This window comes from Phyllobates terribilis, unplaced genomic scaffold (assembly GCF_046119375.1).
Source record: "Phyllobates terribilis strain yellow unplaced genomic scaffold, ASM4611937v1 Scaffold_9__5_contigs__length_417890890, whole genome shotgun sequence".
In the NCBI taxonomy this organism is placed as follows: Eukaryota; Metazoa; Chordata; class Amphibia; order Anura; family Dendrobatidae; genus Phyllobates; species Phyllobates terribilis.
This window is the reverse complement of record NW_027362769.1, coordinates 160,459,728-160,480,467: the sequence shown is the minus strand read 5'-3', so window position 1 is coordinate 160,480,467 and position 20,740 is coordinate 160,459,728. Positions and strand designations below refer to the sequence as shown.

Sequence of the window (20,740 nt, the reverse complement as noted above, 5' to 3'; positions counted from 1 at the left end):
ATCCTATTTTCTATATCATTAATAGATAAGTTGAATAATAGGGGACCTAGCACTGAACCTTGGCCCACCATTTGTACCTGGACAGTGTCATTTAAATGGTTCTGAGGTGCGTTTAAGCATTTATTCACACCCTGTGATGCAATTTCATTACAATGGGGGGTGCAGCATGATAATTTCACTATGTACTGGGCTAAGACCTAACAGGCATGTAGTTGCTAGATCTCTGCCGGTTGAGAGAGTTCATGGACCACTCCTGATTGTGATTCTGCAACTTCGGCTGGCGTCACGTCTACAGAGCAGTGTCTTCTTCTCTGCTCTGCTCTTTCGACAGGGTGTCTTTGCCGATGTCATACTGATTTTATAGCCGGCTCCCCGCTTTCTAACTGTGGATAGCCGGCTGTCAATCCGTATGTTGTCGGTAGTGACGCCCTGTCAACAGAGCAGACCAGACGAGATGGTGCTGCTCTGTTGACGAGAGGTGAAATGAAGCAGTGGAGATGCTGGCTAGTCTGGCAGAGATTGTCCCCATGCATGACAGCCATGTAATTAGCAATTACCTGCCTGTTTGTTCTTAGTACCATACAAAAAATAATAAAAGTCTTGGATAACACCTTTTAAGTTAATACATCTTCATTCTGCTCCTTGGAGTTGTAATATTCCAAGATTCTTAGAAAAGAAATACAAAACAATTGGTATTACTGACACAGATTATTCATTTTATGACTGTCATCATAATTAAAGAAAGAGCAGCATATAAAAGGCTGAGACCCAGATTCCAGCGATGTGTCACTTACTGGTCTGCATGCTGTCATTTTGATACAATGCTAAGATCTGTATAAACCGGCCCACACATTGATTGGCAACTTTCTGTGTACAGTGTATATTGACAGAAAGCTACTAATCACTGGTAGGGGAGCAATATTATTCAGAGCAGTTGACTAGGAAGCACAAGACACCTAGTCCTGTAGTGATAATCACCTGCTGATAAAACACTGATTATACTGCAACAGCAACACACTGCCTGGCAAGTGACACATCACTGGAATCAGGCTCTGGGCCCCTATGTCATGCTGCTCTCAGATTACATAACAAAATTTTTCTAAAAGATTTCCTTTAATATTTTGTATTAATTTTATTATTATTTTAATTATTATTATGCACTCCGCCTTTTTTTAAAATAAGCTCTATTGAAATTGCAAAATAAAACAGAGGAAAACTCTAATAGGACCAACATTTGTACCTACTTTGTATTTTGTACAGACGATTGGACTGTGACCAGTGAGTAATTGAGTGAATGTAAAAATCAATGTCCCTAATGGGTATAAGTGCAACCGACCATACGTACTACAAAGATCCAATATCTCAAATAAAAAATTAAAAATATAGTGATATAAGAAATACTTAGATGAGCAATATTAAAAAAAAAAAAAAAAAAACTTGTTTTTTGCTTTTCTGGAAAATTCTATCAGATGAGGAAAAAATACTATGAAATAACTTTGCAGTTAAATATCAAATAAAATATTAAGTTACACTCGTAAGACAATTTTTACACTGCGCCATAAAGCTAGAAATTCCTGGACAATTATTACATTTTAATCAATATGAGTAGGATTATGACTTTGTGGCGCTGTGTTTTACGGTAACGGCAGTCATCTATAAAAGAGAGTAATAAAGGAAATAGCCCGCATTTGATGAAAATATTAAACACATGAATAGTCTTGTTAAACTACAGTATTTGTATATTATGTGGATGGAACCGGAAAAACCTTCATACTTCTTGTCCATCAGTTTTCTCAAACTATAGCAATAAAAAAAAAAAAAAACTGGACAGGTAGAATAAGATCAGTAATTTATAAATCAGAGATTTATATGGGATTCCCCGGAATGTTCTGATCATCAACATAAAAATATTTTAAAAGGAGTTGTCTGTGGAAAAAAAGTTATCACTTATCCATAGATCAGCGGGGGTCTTACTACCGGGACGCTTACCAATTGCCAGAACGGGGTTACTTTTATCCCCGCTAGATCGGAACGGCAGTGCCGATCTTCGACAAACCACTCTATTCATTCTGCCAACACTTGGCTTTTTGTAGCAGCCCTATAGAAAGGCGAATGTATCCCCATGATCTACAAGTTAGAACTTAACCTATGGATAGGTTTTCATCAGACAACCCCTTAAATAAATAAAATAAAAAAAGAGAAAATAAATATTAAAAAAAAACTTGAAGGATATTCTTCGTGAACTTTTTGAAAACTTTCATGTACTTGCATAAAAATTTCACAACTTTTATGCAGCTGTTTCAAGTATTTTTGAAGTAGGTTGTGTTTAGAAGAAAAAGGTGGAGTCTGACTCAACCTGACAGATTTACTCAAATATATGCCACAAAGTAGCTTAATCCATATCAGATATATACTGATTTTAGATTCTGGCACATGGGCAGCCCAAAAGATACACCAAATTAATTTTTGGGTGGACATCTTTACGACACAACCAATTTCCATTTCCGTTTTTTCCTTCCCTTCTTCCCAGAGCCATAACCTTTTTATTTTTTTGCCTACAAAGACATATGAGGCCTTTTTTCTGCAGGACGAGTTGTACTTTTGAATGAAACCTTTCATTTTTTTCACATAATGTACGGTAAAACAGGAAAAAATTCCAAATGTGGTTGAACTGTGAAAAGAACGCAATTCTAACATTGCTTTTTGGCAATTGTTTTTTATGGCGTACATTATGTGGTAAAAATGACCTTGCGAAATGATTCTGCTCACCAGTACAATTACAGAGATAACAAAACTGTCCTGATTTTTTTCACCATTAAAATATTTTTTTTTAAAAATGAAGTTTGAAAAAATATATATATTTTCGTGTTTTGTCTGCATTTTCCATAGACTCGTAACATTTTCAATTTTCAGTCGATGGAGCTGTGTGACAGCTTATTTTTTGCTGGGTGAGATTACGTTTTTATTTATACCATTCTGGGACAGACATGACATTTTGATCGCTTGTTACAGCATTTTTTGTGGTATTACAGCTGCCAAAAAAACGTACTTTTGGTGTTCTTGAATTTTTTTCCATTTTTTTTACAGTGTTTACTGATCAGGTTAATTACTTTTATATTTTGATAGATCAGACTTGTCTGAACGTGGCCATACCATATATGAGTATTTTTAAATTTGTTTTTATATCCATTTTTATCTTAAATAGGAGGAGACCCCCTCTCCTTCTTGATTTTAAATTATGTTTTTTTAATTTTTTTCATATTTTTTAAAACTTTTTTATTTTACTTTTCACTGTTCTTGTTAGTCCCCTTAGGGGACTTAAAGCTGCGTCTGATCGCTTGTACTATAACTGCAATACCACAGTATGGCTGTATGTAGTAAAAATCATAGTCTCCTCTGAAGCACGGGCTAAGGCAAGATTTCAATGGAGCTCCGTAATGACAAGCATGGAGGTCTTCAACAGACCCCCATCTGTCATAGCAACCCATTGAAGACCCACGTTCATGTCACGGGGCTCGCATAGAGTGAAGAACCCCCCATGCCATGTCAGAGATTGACAGCGGCATTTAACAGGTTAACAATTGCAGACAGTTGTTAGTGGGCAAGTCCAGGCTGTAACACACTGCCATTACCAGCCCGGTATGGGGCAAGTTCACCCATACACCCGCTACAGATTTGCACCGTACATGTAAGGCAAATGTTGGTAAGGGGTTAATGACTATGGCACTTATCACTCTAGTGGGCTTTTATCATTTTTTTTGTCTAATAACTAGTCCCTTTCTAAAAAGGACCTGCCATGACGTCATTTAGTCATGTGACGAGTCACGCGACCGCTGATGTTGGCGGTCGCGTGACCCGTCACATGACTAAATGACGTCATGGCAGGTCCTTTTAGTCCACCGCGAGCTGCCGGCAAGCCAAGACGGATTGGATAAGGACACCGGGGGGGCCATCGGAAGGTAAGTATAATATTTATTTTTTATTTTTTACCATTCTTTTACGGTCACACTATATAAATGAATGCCGGTTGCATGGATTTATATAGTGTGACCAAGTTGTCAAGCACTTTCCAAGTGATGCTAAAATCGCTTGTCAACCTGCATTCAGAAATGCATGTGAAGAACACTTCACATCCGAATGTCCCTGGCAGGAAAAACGCATGTACAATCCACATGTACAATCCGCATGCGTTTTTTCTGCAGGGAGATGCAGAAATGCTCAGGAAAAATCCGGAGCAATTCTGCATCGTGGGCACATAGCCTAAAGGTTGTAGTTATATAAGGTCTTATTGCTGTTTGGGGTCTAATGGCTCCTCTACCAGATAGGCAACAGTTTACTATAAATGGAACAAAATATCAGCAAACAAAATTTTACATATATTTTATACATTTATTAATAACTAGATGGTGGCCCGATTCGAACGCATCGGGTATTCTAGAATAGGTATGCGGCCGATGGGGCTCAATTAGCAGAGCGGCGTTTAAATTTGGCGCCCAAATCGCTGATTGGTCGCGTTCGGCAACCGCGACCAATCAGCAAAGCGGTGTTTAAATTTGGCGGCAATATCGGTGATCGGTCGCGGGCGGCGGCCGCGACCAATCTGCGTACCGTGTTAGTGAGGACTGGAGAGCGGTGTTTAAATTTGGCGCCAATACTGCTTATTAGTCGCGACCGCCGACCGCGACCAATCAGCAGAGTGATACATAGCGGGGTTTAAATTTGGCACCAAAATAGCTGATTGGTCGCGGGCGGCGGCCGCGACCAATCAGCGAACCGTGTTAGTGAGGAATGGAGAGCGTGTTTAAATTTGGCACCAAAATCGCTGATTAGTCGCGACCGCGACCAATCAGCAAAGAGGTGTTTAAATTTGGCGACAATACTGCTGATTGGTCGCGGTCGCCAGCCGCGACCAATCAGCAGAGCGATGCAGAGCGGGGTTTAAATTTGGCGCCAAAATCGCTGATTGGTCGCCGGCCGCGACCAATCAGCAGAGCGTTGTTTAAATTTTGAGGCAATACTGCTGATTGATCTCGGCCAGCGACCGCGATCAATCAGCAGAGCGTTGTTTAAATTTGGCGCCAAGCTCGCTTATTGGTCGCGGCTGGCGTCCGCGACCAATTAGCACAGCAGTGTTTAAATGTGGCGGCAAGATCGGTGATTGGTCGCGGCCGCTATTTAAATGTGGCGCCCAAATCGGTGATTGGTCGCGCCCAGCGTCGGCGACCAATCAGCACAGCGGCGTTTAACTTTATTGCCAAGATCACTGATTGGTCGCGTGCGGAGAGTGCGACCAATCATCAAATCGTATTGGTGAGGAGCGAGGAGCGGAATCGTATTAGTGAGGACCGGGGAGCGCCGCTGCCTGTGCGGCTACTTCCGCTGCAAGAACCCGGGACATGAGCGACTGCTCGCAGCAGAAGTATCCCGACCCGCAGTGCCGCTCTCCGGTCCTCCGTTCACACCCTAGCCGCTTATGTCCCCACAGTATCCGCATGGTGTTACAAAGATCCGGACATTTGTGTTAAAAATCGCTGATTGGTCACCGGCGCTGCTCGCGACCAATCACCGATTTGGGCGCCAAATTTAAATATCGGATGCGACCAATCACCGATCTTGGCTCCACATTTAAACACCGCTGTGCTGATTGGTCGCGGCCGATTGGCGCCCAAATCGGTGATTGGTCGCGGGCAGCGCCTGCGACCAATCAGCGAATTTTAACACAAATGTCCGGATCTTTGTAACACCATACGGATACTGTGGGGACATCAGTGGCTAGGGTGTGAAGGGAGGACCGGGGAGCGGCGCTGCGGTTCGGGATTCTTCTGCTGCGAGCAGTCGCTTATCTCCAAGCTTCTCGCAGTGGAAGTAGCCGCACAGGCAGCGGCGCTCCCCGGTCCTCACTAATACGATTCCACTCCCCGCTCCTCACCAATACGATTCGCTGATTGGTCGCGCTCTCCGCACGCGACCAATCAGTGATCTTGGCGCTAAAGTTAAATACCGCTCTGCTGATTGGTCAGTACAGAGGTGTTTAAATGTGGAGCCAAGATCGGTGATTGGTCGCGGCCGATATTTAAATTTGGCGCCCAAATCGGTGATTGGTCGCGGGCACCGCCGGCGACCAATCAGCGATTTTTAACACAAATGTCCAGATCTTTGTAACACCATGCGGATACTGTGGGGACATCAGCGGCTAGGGTGTGAAGGGAGGACCGGGGAGCGGCGCTGCGGGTCAGGATACTTCTGCTGCGAGCAGTCGCTCATGTCCCGGGTTCTCGCAGCGGAAGTATCTGCACAGGCAGCGCCGCTGACATCCATGCGTCTAGGGTGTGAAGGGAGGACCGGGGAGCGGCGCTGACATCCAATTGGTCACAGCCGCTATTTAAATGTGCCGCACAAATCAGTGATTGGTCGCGGTCTTGGCCCGCGACCAATCACTGATCTTGCGGCTAAAGTTAACCACTACTGTGCTGATTGGTCGCGGATGCTGCCTGCGACCAATCACCGATTTGGGCGCCAAATTTAAATATCGGCAGCGACCAATCAGCACAGCGGTGTTTAAATCTGGAGCCAAGATCGGTGATTGGTCGTGGCCGATATTTAAATTTGGCGCCCAAATCGGTGATTGGTCGCGGGCAGCATCCGCGACCAATCAGCACAGCGGTATTTAACTTTTGCGCTAAGATTAGTGATTGGTCAGGTCCGAAGACCACGACCAATCATCGAATCGTCTAGGTGAAGACCGGAGAGCGGCGCTGCCTGTGCGGCTACTTCCGCTGCGAGAGCCCAGGACATGAGCGGGCGCTGGCAGCAGAAGTATCTCGACCCGCAGCGCCGCTTCCAGGTCCTCACTTCCGCATGGATGTCAGCGACGCCGGCGGACCTTCCGCTGCTACCGGCCGGGAGATGAGCGCCTCGCGGCGCTCATCTCCCGGCTGCAACGCCGCTCAGCTCCGTCCCGCAGATGAGCCGCTAACGACCGCCATCTTTTTTCTGAAATCCCGCGGCGCTGATTGCCCGCTGCCGGACCAATGAGCGACGCGGGATTTCCTGGACAGACAGACAGACAGACAGACAGACGGGATAAGACAATTATATAGTAGATGTTATTAATTTGCAACAAATTAGGCCACACCCTAGATTAAAGGTTGTTTTCTGACCCATGAGGAAACTATTAACATGCATAGGGTTGACATGTTTGCACACAGTAAACCTTTAGATACAGGGAGATGTTGAAATGTAAAGTCCCTATTTTAGTAAAAAAAAAAAAATCAATCTTTTTTTTTATTAATTACATCTTCAGTTAAATAATAATGAATAATACATATTCTTCTATAATTCAGTGTCAGCACACATTTCTAATAAATAGTATGTCATTTTTCAAGAGGTGTGAAAAGTGCAGAGCTCGGAGGTGTCCTGCCTTAATGAACAACGCTTTATTTGAATAGCGCAGTATGACACCGCTGGAGACAAATTGTTTTTCTGCAATCACAAGTCACAAACATGTTATGATGCGAGCAAGTACAGGCTCCGCTGCGAACAAGAATACTTGGTCAGAGGGCATTGTTCTAAAAATTGGCCTTTCTTTCTTCTTTCTTCTAAAATATTTTTCACTCATTGAATTGTGTACACGAAGAGAAAAAACATCTGAGTTTGTTTTGTTGTTGTTGAATACACATGAACAAGCAGAATGACAAATACCATTATCAAAACCCTTTTAAAGCTGCGCCGACCCTTGTATGTTGCAGACTGGAAGGCGACATTACATATTTGTCTTTTTTACTTTACAGAAATGAGAATCACATTAATATTAACTAGCATTGAGCGAGATTGTTCTGTTCCGAGTATGCTCGGGCGAGCACCGAGTAGTTACAGCTGCTCGGTGATATGTTTGAATCGCTCCCGTGTGCATGGTTTGCAACTGTTTGACAGCTTTATTACATGGGAGGAATGTGTAAGAAATAGACATTCCTCATATGTAATAAAACTGTCAAACAGTCGCAAATCATGCACACGGGAGCGATTCAACCATATCACCGAGCAGCTGTAACTACTCGGTGCTCGCCCGAGCATACTCAGCGAAAGGGTTAACAGAACATGCTCGCTCAACACTACTCTTAACGCGTTCTTGGCAGTGAAAGGTTCATGTTGGGAAACATGCCAATAAAAGTTGTCAGAAGCAATGGTATAATAGAAAAACATTATTTTTTTTTTTTAAAGCTTTTCTATACTTTTTATATTTTGTATAATTCCAATGAATAAGTTATTGAGATAAAATGCGTGGGAGAAGAAACAAAAACAAGAAAATTTTGTTTTTTCAAAAAACGTTACGAAAAAAAAAAAAAAACAGAATGAGATGAGCGAACCCGAACTTAAAATTTCAGGGTTCGTACCGGAAAGTTAGTGTCCAACTTCTCCTGGAAGTCCATTGCAATGTTCAGAGTTTTGGGGGAAATTTGGGGAAAGAGCAAGAGAATGAGAATTTTTTCCAGCTCAATAGTTTGTTTCAATGAGGTTCGGGTTCAAGTGCAAGTTCTGGTACCCAAACCAAACTTTGCAATAAAGTTCGGATTGGGTGCCAGAACCCAAACTACCATAGGTCCGCTCATCCCTAATACCAAAAAAAACACAAACTTTTTCTAAAAAACATAAAACTTTATTACCATTTCACATATTTATGGCATATGTACGGATCACTGTATCATGCAGTATTGGACTTTGGTTGTACCATTATCAATGCAAGAAGAAGTCTTAGAGATAGGACCTGCATCCATCTGCCATTAATGACATCTAAATGTCTAAGATGGTAATATTCCTTTAATTAAGAGACTAATATTAAGAAATATATTTGGCTCAGTGACAATGATATTCATCATGACCGCCACCCTGGGCTTATGTCATGATAATGACCAAATAAAATCAAATAGCCTCCATTTTTCTTGCTCTCATCTTTGACCTTTGTTAAGACTCACATATTGATTTTTCATATGCAAACAAAAACAGACCACTTGTCATCTATCTGCTGCATCCAATTTTCATTAGTTTTTGGACTGTGTGTCCATTTTTAATATTTGAGGAAAATATATTTTTCGTGTATGGGAAAAAATCCTGGAGATTTCCCAAGCTTATCCTAATACTAGTAAGTAAAATAAAAACAGACAGAACATGGACACAACTCAGATCGCAGCGAAGCGCAGTCCATTTTTTAAGCCAATTGATTTATTTGAATCCGCAAAATACACAAATCAAATCAAAATTGGACGTCTCCATTTTTTTTTTCTAGGAGCTATGCGTTATCAAAACAATAGAAAATTTACAAAAATATGGGATTTTTTTTGTTATTTCGAGCAGTGTTTCCCAAACCCCATCCTCACGGCCCCCAACACATCATGTTTTCAGGCTTTCCTTAATGTTGCACAGGTGAGAGAACATGTTGCAGTTTCTGATGCCTTAATAATAATTCCATGGCCTGTGCAATACTAAGGAAATTCTGAAAACATGACGTTTGGGGGGCCGTGAGGACTGCAGTTCGGGAAACTCTGGTTTAGAGGGAGTCCACCACACCCAAAGACATTTTAAAAAGGCTATGTAGTGTTGTAGGGGCCTTAGCCCCTAAAACAGCCCTACTAGCACTGTCACTGTTACTGTTACAATGACTCATAAAATAACTTTCAATTCATATGCAAACAAGGAGGCTTCGGTGCACCTTGGCGTGGAGAAGAGTAGGGTGCACTATTACAATAGTAGTTTTTATTTTTATTGCGCCAACATATTCTGCAGCACTTTGCATTATAGAGAGGACTTGTACAAACAATAAAGACATTACACAGTAACACATAAGTCAACAGATACCAAGAGGAACGAGGGTCCTGCTCGCAAGCTTACAATCTATGAGGACTTTGGGGGGACCCAAAAGGTGAAAGGTAAAAAGTGCTTGTGTTGTATGGTCCATCAATATAATAAATAGGGTATTCACATAACGCTGCATGAGTGCTATTAAGTGCATGAAGGGTGTGTACACAGATGCTACAAGGGGCCAGATTTGAGGAATATTTATAAAGGGCAAAACGGAATAGTTAGATAAGAGAGGTGAGGCGATAGGCCAGCCTAAAGAAGTTCCTTTTTAGGGCACTTTTAAAACTGTGGGCATTGGGAATTAATTGAATTGTCCTGGTTAGCGCATTCCAGAGAATTGGCGCAGCATGACAGAAGTATTGGAGTGAGGGGGTCAGATTATTGAGGATGTTAGTTTTAGGTGATTAGCGGAAAGGAAGGCACGGGTAGGGTAGTAGACTGAGACGAGAGAGGAGATGTAGGGTGGTGTAGAACTGTGGAAAGCTTTGTGGGTGAGAGTGATAAGTTTAGGCCATGGCCCCACTATCAGTATTTGGTCAGTATTCAGTCAGTATTTTTTCTCCAGAGTGGGAGCCAAAACCAGTTGAGGAACAATAAGAGATAAGGTATAATAGAAACAAGTCACCAATTCTGCATTTATCACCCACTCCTGGTTTTGTCTCCCACTCCTGATAAAAAATACTGACTGAATACTGATAGTGGAGCTGTGGCTTTATATTGTATTCTGTAGCGGATGGGCAACCAGTGCAATGACTGGCACAGGGTAGAGGCATCGGTGTAGTGGTTGGACAGGAATATGATCCTTGCTGATGAATTCTGAATGGACTGGAGAGTGGAGAGTTTAGAAAGATGGAGATCAATTAGTAGAGAATTACAATAGTCCAGATGAGAATGAAAAAGAGCAACAATAGGAGTTTTTGCAGAGTCAAAAGTAAGAAAAGGGCGCATTCTAGAAATTATGCCTCCTCATTTGCATATTGAGGCCCTTCCTCCACCTCTGATTGACATTGCTCACTTCCCAGAAACTCTTGGCTCATCATAGGGTGTACTGAAGCCTTCTCATTTGCATATGAATTAAAAGTTATTTTCTCAGGCACAACATGTACAGCGCTAGTATGGTAGTTACAGGGACTAAGTCTCTTACAACAAGATATTGCTCATTTAAAATTAATTTCAGAAGTGACGGGCTCCCTTTAAGTCACATTAATACAGAGGCTCACCTTCCAGAAAAGGTTTTGTGCATCAAAGTCCCAAGGCTAGCACAGTAACGAGACCCAAGAGAAAGCATCAATAAATCAGCGCTACACCCTATCTTATATACCATTACTAATCCAGACGAGAAGAACCCATCAATGTCTCAAATACTTGCTATTACCTATTTTCAAATGTTGTTTAGTAACTATTTTTCTAAATGTCCAAAATTAGACATGATACAGAAAATCATCAAAATGATTGAATATTGTAATTATAGATAAATGTAAATGCAATTAAAAAAAATGAAATAATTCCTTAGAATAAATGTGTCTTCAAAAGTTGTATGTATAAGCCTTATAAGCCTTAGGAAGTCATTTAATATTACACTGCACATTTCTTATAAGCCGTGTGCCCTGGAATGACCTTCAGGTCTAAATCAGTAAAACTCACCCAAGGCTAACAAAAATTGCTTCAATATTCAGGTATGAATGAGAATTGGAATGATCCATTAGATAGTGTCACAGTAGGTCTATGACTTTCGTAATTGATGTATAAAGCAAAAGGATCAGAGCGGGTGGAAAAAAATGTGTTGATGGGTTTTTCTAAGAATTGACCCATATAGACGTGTATATATATAGAGAGAGAGAGAGAGAGAGGTCAATATTCTGGAAAACATTCTATGTAATTGGCTGACATGACCACATCTCCTTGGTAATGCAAAGATATGTCATTCACTCTACCGGTGAAGAGTGGGTGCCTATTGATTTGGTATTGACAAATGCCACTTTGGGGCATCCAGTGGCCAAGTGAGTTAGATGGACAAATGATCCTAGAGCTAGATTTGGATTTTTTTACACTCTAATTAGACATGAGTGATCAATTCATAACAATCACCTGACATTTTTCCTGATATTTTATAGGGCTAAGAAGGGAATAATAAATAATAAAACCTTATACTCACTTGTCCTAGGTGGACCTTTAGATGTCCTGCTGCCGCAGCTCCTTACCAAGACCTACACTGGCTTCCTCTAGTTATACTTCACTCTTCAGATCTTATAGTACTGACTAAGACCCACGAGGACATGCATCATGCCCCACATGATCAAATAAGGCATTGTCAGCAGCAGTAGATCCAAACAGTGGTCAGAGTTAGCGAGTGGAAAAACCAGCATGGATCTGCAGCTGATGGACTGGTGAGGGACAGACCTATGACAGGTGATGGAGGGACTTAAGACATATGAGAGATGAGACTAGAACAGGTGATGGAGGTACCTAGGACATGTGACAGATGGGCCTAAGACAAGTGATGGAGGGACCTAGGACACATGAGGGATAGGCCTAGGAAAGGTGATGGAGGGACCTAGGACAATGTGAGGGACAGGCCTAGGACAGGTGATGGAGGGACCTAGGACATATCAGGGATGGGTCTAGGATAGGTGAGGGAGGAGCTCAGGACATGTGAAAGATGGGCCTAGGACAGGTGATGGAGGGACCTAGGACATGTGAGGGACGGGCCTAGGTCAGGTGAGTATAAGTTTTAATAATTTTTTATCCCTTTCCCTGCCCACTGTTTACAAAGCTTTAGGTATTGGAGAGAATTCATAATAAACATCTATTTAAGGATACTTTAATTTGGACAAATTTAATTTGAACAGAATCACAACTGATGTCAAAAAAAATTATTTTGGGAAATTCACTTATCTCTACTCATGATGTAACAAAAATCTACATACAAATTTGCAAAAAAAGAAACATTCATCAAAGCTATAAAATGGTATTTTTGAACAATTTTGAATATGAAATAAATACAAATCAATACAGTGTCCAAACTATTTCATGAAAATATTACCAATATTATACAATTTTAATATAGGTATACAATTTACTTTTTAAGGCATATCACTAATAGAATGAAGTTTTCATGGTGGTCCCAAGTAAATTTTACCTAGTTATACAGAAACTTGAGGCTATTCCTCATTTATACCAAATCGGCGAATACTATGTCTGTTAAAGAAAAACCTTTTTACTTACGTATCTGTATGATCCATCATATTCACATCTCTCTATCTTTCCCAGGCTGCCATCAGAGTAGTAGAGTTTCTCAGCAGAGTGATCAATGGTTAGGCCATTTGGAGTAACAATATCCGTGCTTACAATGACCTGGGCATTTTTCCCGGAAAGGGTGGACCTCATGATGCTTGGGTGCTGTTCATTCCAATTAGTCCAAAACATTAAACTGGGAATGAAAAATAGAGCAACATTTTAATGTGAATTGGAAAATACAGATTTAATTTGGAAATATTCATTTTTACAGAGGTTTATAAAATGTGAATAAAAAGGAATCAAAATCACTACTTGGCAATAGATGCTGAGGGCATTAAAACAGAGTGAGGCATGAAAATTACCGGAATTGTTACCAATATTGTGCATGTGCATTGTTCTATTGTCAGGGATGAGTCTTTTTTATCCATTAAACATGTAAAAGGTTCCAGCAATTCAAATTAACTCACCTTGGAAATGGTAAGTTACTTCAGACTAGTTTTTCTTTGCCCAACCAGACTTTAAGGCTGAGGTCACATTATGTTTTGGCCATATATACGGTATTTAGACTCTTTTGGATCTCAGACTAAATCCTGTATTGCAGAGTTTTTGATCAACACCCCAATGGAGTCACATACATGAGGTTGAAAAGGTATGTTAACCTGGCCTTAGTTAGGTTTTCCTTCCACCTAGTGCAAATATTCACTTTGCTGCCTTAGCCCAATATCAAAATAAGCTGGACAATTGAGGATTGCTTATTAGCCCTTCCATGAGTAATCAGCATTTGGGACACACACTCCACCTTCTCTGATTTAGATGCACCACTTCCTCAACTAAGCTATCATTGTAAACCAGACCTGGGTAAAGTGTGTCCTGTGGGCCACATCTGACCCTTTAGCTGTTCTTGTCTGGCCCATGGACTGGTACAGTCAAATGGATGGGAACAGTGGCGTACCTTACCACATGGTCCTTCCTCTCCTGATGTATTGATTTCACCAGTAACTCAGTCATTAGATCTCATTTGGAACCTTGGCAAAAATAATTGCGCACCCTTGGTGTAACATATTGACCATATACTGAATAAAGAGTAAAATATACTAAATTATTCTCTTGAGGTTGTCCAATAGTGATTTATTTTTTCAAAACCTGCCCTGAATTTTCTAAATTAATAAAATAAAAGTATATTAAGCATTACTTAACAGATTCCTCAGCAATCCTTTTCCAACAATGCTAAGGTACTAAGCTAATTTTTGCAAGTCCTCTTCCAATTGGATGGGCATTTGACTGCTGTAGTCAATCACTAGCTGCAGCAGTTTTCAATAAATCATCACTTCAGCCATTGTTTAGCTACAGCACTCACATCAGTACAGGCAGAACAGGATGTACAGAGACAGTCTCTGTGATTGTCTACAGCACACGTGCCAAACTCCGGCCAGTGGGCCAAATTTGGCCCACAGGGTGGTATTATTTGGCCCTCGACACCAGAACCACCACCACTATGTGTGGCCATTATTCTGTATGGAGGACTATCTGGGGACCATTATACTGTATGGAAGACTATGTGGGGGACATTATACTGTATGGAGGACTATGTGGGGCCATTATTCAGTATGGAGTACTTTGTGGGGCTATTATTCTGTATGGAGGATTATGTGGGGCCATTATACTGTATGGAGGACTATGTGGGGCTATTATTCTGTATGGAGGATTATGTGGGGCCATTATATTGTATGGAGGACTATGTGGGGCCATTATTCTGTATGGAGGACTATGTGGGGCCATTATACTGTATGGGGACTATGTGGGGCCATTATTCTGTATGGAGGACTATGTGGGGCCCATTATTCTGTATGGAGGATTTTGTTGGGCCAATTATATTGTATACTGATTGGCCCGTGACTTTGTCCAAGTTTTACATTTTGTCCCTCTGTGTGCTTGAGTTTGACATCCCTGGTCTACAGACAGTGGTCACTTGCATGTTTGACCAGAAGAAGAAGTAAAGAGACCAGCAGGGGACAAGGACATCATTGAAAAAGAAGCAGTGAGGGATCAGTAAGGTGAGTCTACTTTATTTTATTATTGAAAGCATCAGACTCCTTTAATACAATAACAGCTTTCCCATGTGCAGTGTTTAACAATTTGATGAAGCTTATGGAGTGGTCTGGTCACATGCGCCTCCATTAGAAGCCATTTTGGGTACAGGAGAGCTGCGAAGTCCGCGAGGAAGGCATCACTAATGAGTACAGGAGGAGAACCATTGATAATATATATTAGTAAGTGTTAGAAAATCATTTCCCCTATATATTTGGTGAAATAAACATAAAGTGGGCAACCCCATTAATGAAGGTCCATTACAGGGGATACCCATTTATTAAAAAACAAGGAATTAAAAAACAGGTTTTTAAAGAAGGAAAGATCCCTTTAATGCCTTGTCAACATATGATTTACCAGTATGTCCTACGTCCCTGCCTTTAGCTCTGATTGCTGTTGTTCAATCATTCAGTTGTGACATCATGGGGTGTCAATTACTTAACATTGCAATTGGGAGTCTTCTGAAAGCCCCAGATGATGCCATTATACACTGCAATACTAATGTAATGCAGTATCCAGAGCCTGTAATCAAAGGATTGCAGGATCAAGTTCCTAGAAGGACTAAAAAAAATGCATAAAAAAGTAAAAAAAAAAAAATATTTAAAAGATAAAAAACATAAAATTTAAAATTACCCCCTTTTCCAAATCTTAAAAAAAGACTTTTTAAAAATAAAAAATAAGCATATTTAGTATTGATGCATCATTAAAGGGAAAATAACCAAAACGCATGAATTGTTTATTCGATCACCACACAAAGCATTAAAGAGCAAATCAAAAGAATATTGCTTTTTAATTGCACCCCAAAATGGTACCAATCAAACTACAGCTCTGCACATAAAAAGGTATCACTCAGCTCCATCAGCAAAAAAATAAAAAAGGTATGAGTCTCAAAAAATGGTGGCACACACCAATATTTTTTTTACAAAGTACGGAAAATATTGAAATATCACTGTAAGCATACCAACCTAAAAATTCATGATGCCAGATCTCTTTTATGGCACAATGAGCATCATAAATACAAAGCCTAAAAGTCAATGATGCCATTTTACCCCATTAGGATATTTTTTTCTCATTTTCAGCATACTATATGATAAAATAAATGGTGTTGTTCGAAACTACAACAAATAAGCCCTTCTATAGCTGTTTTGACTCAAAAATAAATAAAAAAAATAAAAAGTTGTGGTTCTTGAAAGAAGAAGAAGAAAAAATAAAAGCATAAAAAAAATGAAAAATGCCAAGTTATGAAAGGGTTACAAATAGTGGTCTCAGGATCCTGGCCATTAGAAGAGCTAATCCATATTTATGAGTATGGAATACATAGGATGATAGTGACATTCTATGGTGACCTTTATGCCCCTGAGATACCATTTCCTATTGCATTGCTAACTATATATTCCTATAATCGACAGATACATTTCAAAAATTGAGACGAGCTTTAATTTACAATTTAGTCATCGGAACATTGAAAATAGGTCTATTTGTTTAGTCCTCACGGGTATATACAGCGCTACACTGTATGTTACATAATGAATGACCCTAAACTTCACATTTGTTTTGCTGCCAAGAATAACATTAGACTAAATGAAGAGATGTTTTGCTTGAAAGGATTGACATGATTAGTCTTTGACAAACATATGACTCTTCTGTACATGATAAAAGTGACAACGCATCATTAGGCTTTACACTAACAATACAAAAGAGCTGACATGGCTACTGGAAAACCCTTAAAAAATGTATGCAACTTGGATACCTTAGAGATCATCCCCGGATATCTATCCTTTCCACAGTTCTTATTCTCTTATGGTAATTATATTTTGTTGACTACACAGTGAATATACGCATTGAAGCATGTGTATATATACGACTCGCAGGCATGCAAATTTATCAGCATGCTTGAAAGGGGAATCAGAAAGAAGATGATGTGAAGAAACGAAGAAACTTTACATGTGGAAATTATTAAATTCATTAAAAAAAATATTATGTTATTAATACGTTTGTTCACATGGATGAGTATTACAGGAGAGAACTATTCTTATATATGAGTTAGTATTACAGTTTTATAGTAGTTATATTCTTGTACATAGGGGGCAGTATTATAGTAGTTATATTCTTGTATATAGGGGCAGTATTATAGTAGTTATATTCTTGTATATAGGGAGCAGCATTATAGTAGTTATATTCTGTACATAGGAGCAGTATTATAGTAGTTATATTCTTGTACATAGGGGGCAGTATTATAGTAGTTATATTCTTCTACATAGGGGCAGTATTATAGTAGTTATATTCTTGTACATAGGGGGCAGTATTATAGTAGTTATATTCTTCTACATAGGGGCAGTATTATAGTAGTTATATTCTTGTACATAGGGGGCAGTATTATAGTAGTTATATTCTTGTACATAGGGGCAGTATTATAGTAGTTATATTCTTGTACTTATGATCAGTATTATAGTAGTTATATTCTTGTACATAGGGGCAGTATTATAGTAGTTATATTCCTGTACATAGGAGCAGTATTATAGTAGTTATATTCCTGTACATAGGGGGCAGTATTATAGTAGTTATATTCTTGTATATAGGGAGCAGCATTATAGTAGTTATATTCTGTACATAGGGGGCAGTATTATAGTAGTTATATTCTTCTACATAGGGGCAGTATTATAGTAGTTATATTCTTGTACATAGGGGGCAGTATTATAGCAGTTATATTCTTCTACATAGGGGCAGTATTATAGTAGTTATATTCTTGTACATAGGGGGCAGTATTATAGTAGTTATATTCTTGTACATAGGGGCAGTATTATAGTAGTTATATTCTTGTACTTATGATCAGTATTATAGTAGTTATATTCTTGTACATAGGAGCAGTATTATAGTAGTTATATTCTTGTACTTATGATCAGTATTATAGTAGTTATATTCTTGTACATAGGAGCAGTATTATAGTAGCTATAATCTTGTACATAGGGGCAATATTATAGTAGTTATATTCTTTTACATAGGAGCAGTATTATAGTAGTTATATTCTTCTACTTAGGGGCAGTACTATTGTAGTTATATTCTTGTACATAAGGGGCAGTATTATAGTAGTTATATTCTTGTACATAGGGGGCAGTATTTTAGTAGTCATATTCTTGTACATAGGGGCAGTATTATAGTAGTTATATTCTTTTACATAGGGGGCAGTTTTATAGTAGTTATATTCTTGTACATAGGGGCAGTATTATAGCAGTTATATTCTTCTACATAGGGGCAGTATTATAGTACTTATATTTTTGTACATAGGGGGCAGTTTTATAGTAGTTATATTCTTGTACATAGGGGCAGTATTATAGCAGTTATAATCTTGTACTTATGATCAGTATTATAGTAGTTATATTCTTGCACATAGGGGCAGTATTATAGTAGTTCTATTCTTGTACTTATGATCAGTATTATAGTAGTTATATTCTTGTACATAGGGGCAGTATTATAGTAGTTATATTCCTGTACATAGGAGCAGTATTATAGTAGTTATATTCCTGTACATAGGGGGCAGTATTATAGTAGTTATATTCTTGTATATAGGGAGCAGCATTATAGTAGTTATATTCTGTACATAGGGGGCAGTATTATAGTAGTTATATTCTTCTACATAGGGGCAGTATTATAGTAGTTATATTCTTGTACATAGGGGGCAGTATTATAGCAGTTATATTCTTCTACATAGGGGCAGTATTATAGTAGTTATATTCTTGTACATAGGGGGCAGTATTATAGTAGTTATATTCTTGTACATAGGGGCAGTATTATAGTAGTTATATTCTTGTACTTATGATCAGTATTATAGTAGTTATATTCTTGTACATAGGGGCAGTATTATAGTAGTTATATTCTTGTACTTATGATCAGTATTATAGTAGTTATATTCTTGTACATAGGAGCAGTATTATAGTAGCTATAATCTTGTACATAGGGGCAATATTATAGTAGTTATATTCTTGTACATAGGAGCAGTATTATAGTAGTTATATTCTTCTACATAGGGGCAGTATTATAGTAGTTATATTCTTGTACATAGGGGGCAGTATTATAGTAGTTATATTCTTGAACATAGGGGGCAGTATTATAGTAGTCATATTCTTGTACATAGGGGCAGTATTATAGTAGTTATATTCTTGTACATAGAGGGCAGTTTTATAGTAGTTATATTCTTATACATAGGGGCAGTATTATAGCAGTTATATTCTTGTACATAGGGGGCAGTATTATAGCAGTTATATTCTTCTACATAGGGGCAGTATTATAGTAGTAATATTCTTGTACATAGGGGGCAGTATTATAGTAGTTATATTCTTGTACATAGGGGCAGTATTATAGTAGTTATAATCTTGTACTTATGATCATTATTATAGTAGTTATATTCTTGTACATAGGGGCAGTATTAGAGTAGTTATATTCTTGTACTTATGATCAGTATTATAGTAGTTATATTCTTGTACATGGGAGCAGTATTATAGTAGCTATAATCTTGTACATAGGGGCAATATTATAGTAGTTATATTCTTGTACATAGGAGCAGTATTATGGTAGTTATATTTTTCTACATAGGGGCAGTATTATAGTAGTTACATTCTTGTACATAGGGGGCAGTATTATAGTAGTTATATTCTTGTACATAGGGGGCAGTATTATAGTAGTCATATTCTTGTACATAGGGGCAGTATTATAGTAGTTATATTCTTGTACATTGGGGGCAGTTTTATAGTAGTTATATTCTTGTACATAGGGGCAGTATTATAGCAGTTATATTCTTGTACATAGGGGCAGTATTATAGCAGTTATATTCTTCTACATAGGGGCAGTATTATAGTAGTTATATTCTTGTACATAGGGGGCAGTATTATAGTAGTTATATTCTTGTACATATGGGCAGTATTATAGTAGTTATAATTTTGTACTTATGATCAGTATTATAGTAGTTATATTCTTGTACATAGGGGCAGTATTATAGTAGTTATATTCTTGTACTTATGATCAGTATTATAGTAGTTATATTCTTGTACAGAGGAGCAGTATTATAGTAGCTATAATCTTGTACATAGGGGCAATATTATAGTAGTTATATTCTTGTACATAGGAGCAGTATTATAGTAGTTATATTCTTCTACATAGGGGAAGTATTATAGTAGTTATATTCTTCTACATAGGGGGCAGTATTATAGTAGTTATATTCTTGTACATAGGGGCAGTATTATAGTAGTTATATTCTTGTACATAGGGGCAGTATTATAGTAGTTATAATCTTGTACATAGGGGCAATATTAAAGTAGTTATATTCTTGTACATAGGAGCAGTATTATAGTAGATATTTTCTTGTACATAGGGGGCAGTATTATAGCAGTTATATTCTTCTACATAGGGGCAGTATTATAGTAGTTATATTCTTGCACATAGGGGGCAGTATTATAGTAGTTATATTCTTGTACATAGGGGCAGTATTATAATAGTTATATTCTTGTACTTATGATCAGTATTATAGAAGTTGTATTCTTGTACATAGGGGCAGTATTATAGTAGT

At 38.8% G+C, this 20,740-nt stretch overlaps 1 protein-coding gene across 5 annotated transcripts in view; it reads right to left on the bottom strand.

Annotated features, from left to right (window-relative positions):
- LRP1B (LDL receptor related protein 1B) overlaps window positions 1–20,740 on the bottom strand; it is a 2,071,868-nt gene that overhangs the window by 429,235 nt on the left and 1,621,893 nt on the right. For all 5 annotated transcript variants that reach the window (XM_073647246.1, XM_073647248.1, XM_073647249.1 and 2 more), the window contains exon 43: window positions 13,081–13,285. In XM_073647246.1, the coding sequence (XP_073503347.1) occupies window positions 13,081–13,285 (205 nt within the window). The remainder of the gene's footprint in view (window positions 1–13,080; window positions 13,286–20,740) is intronic.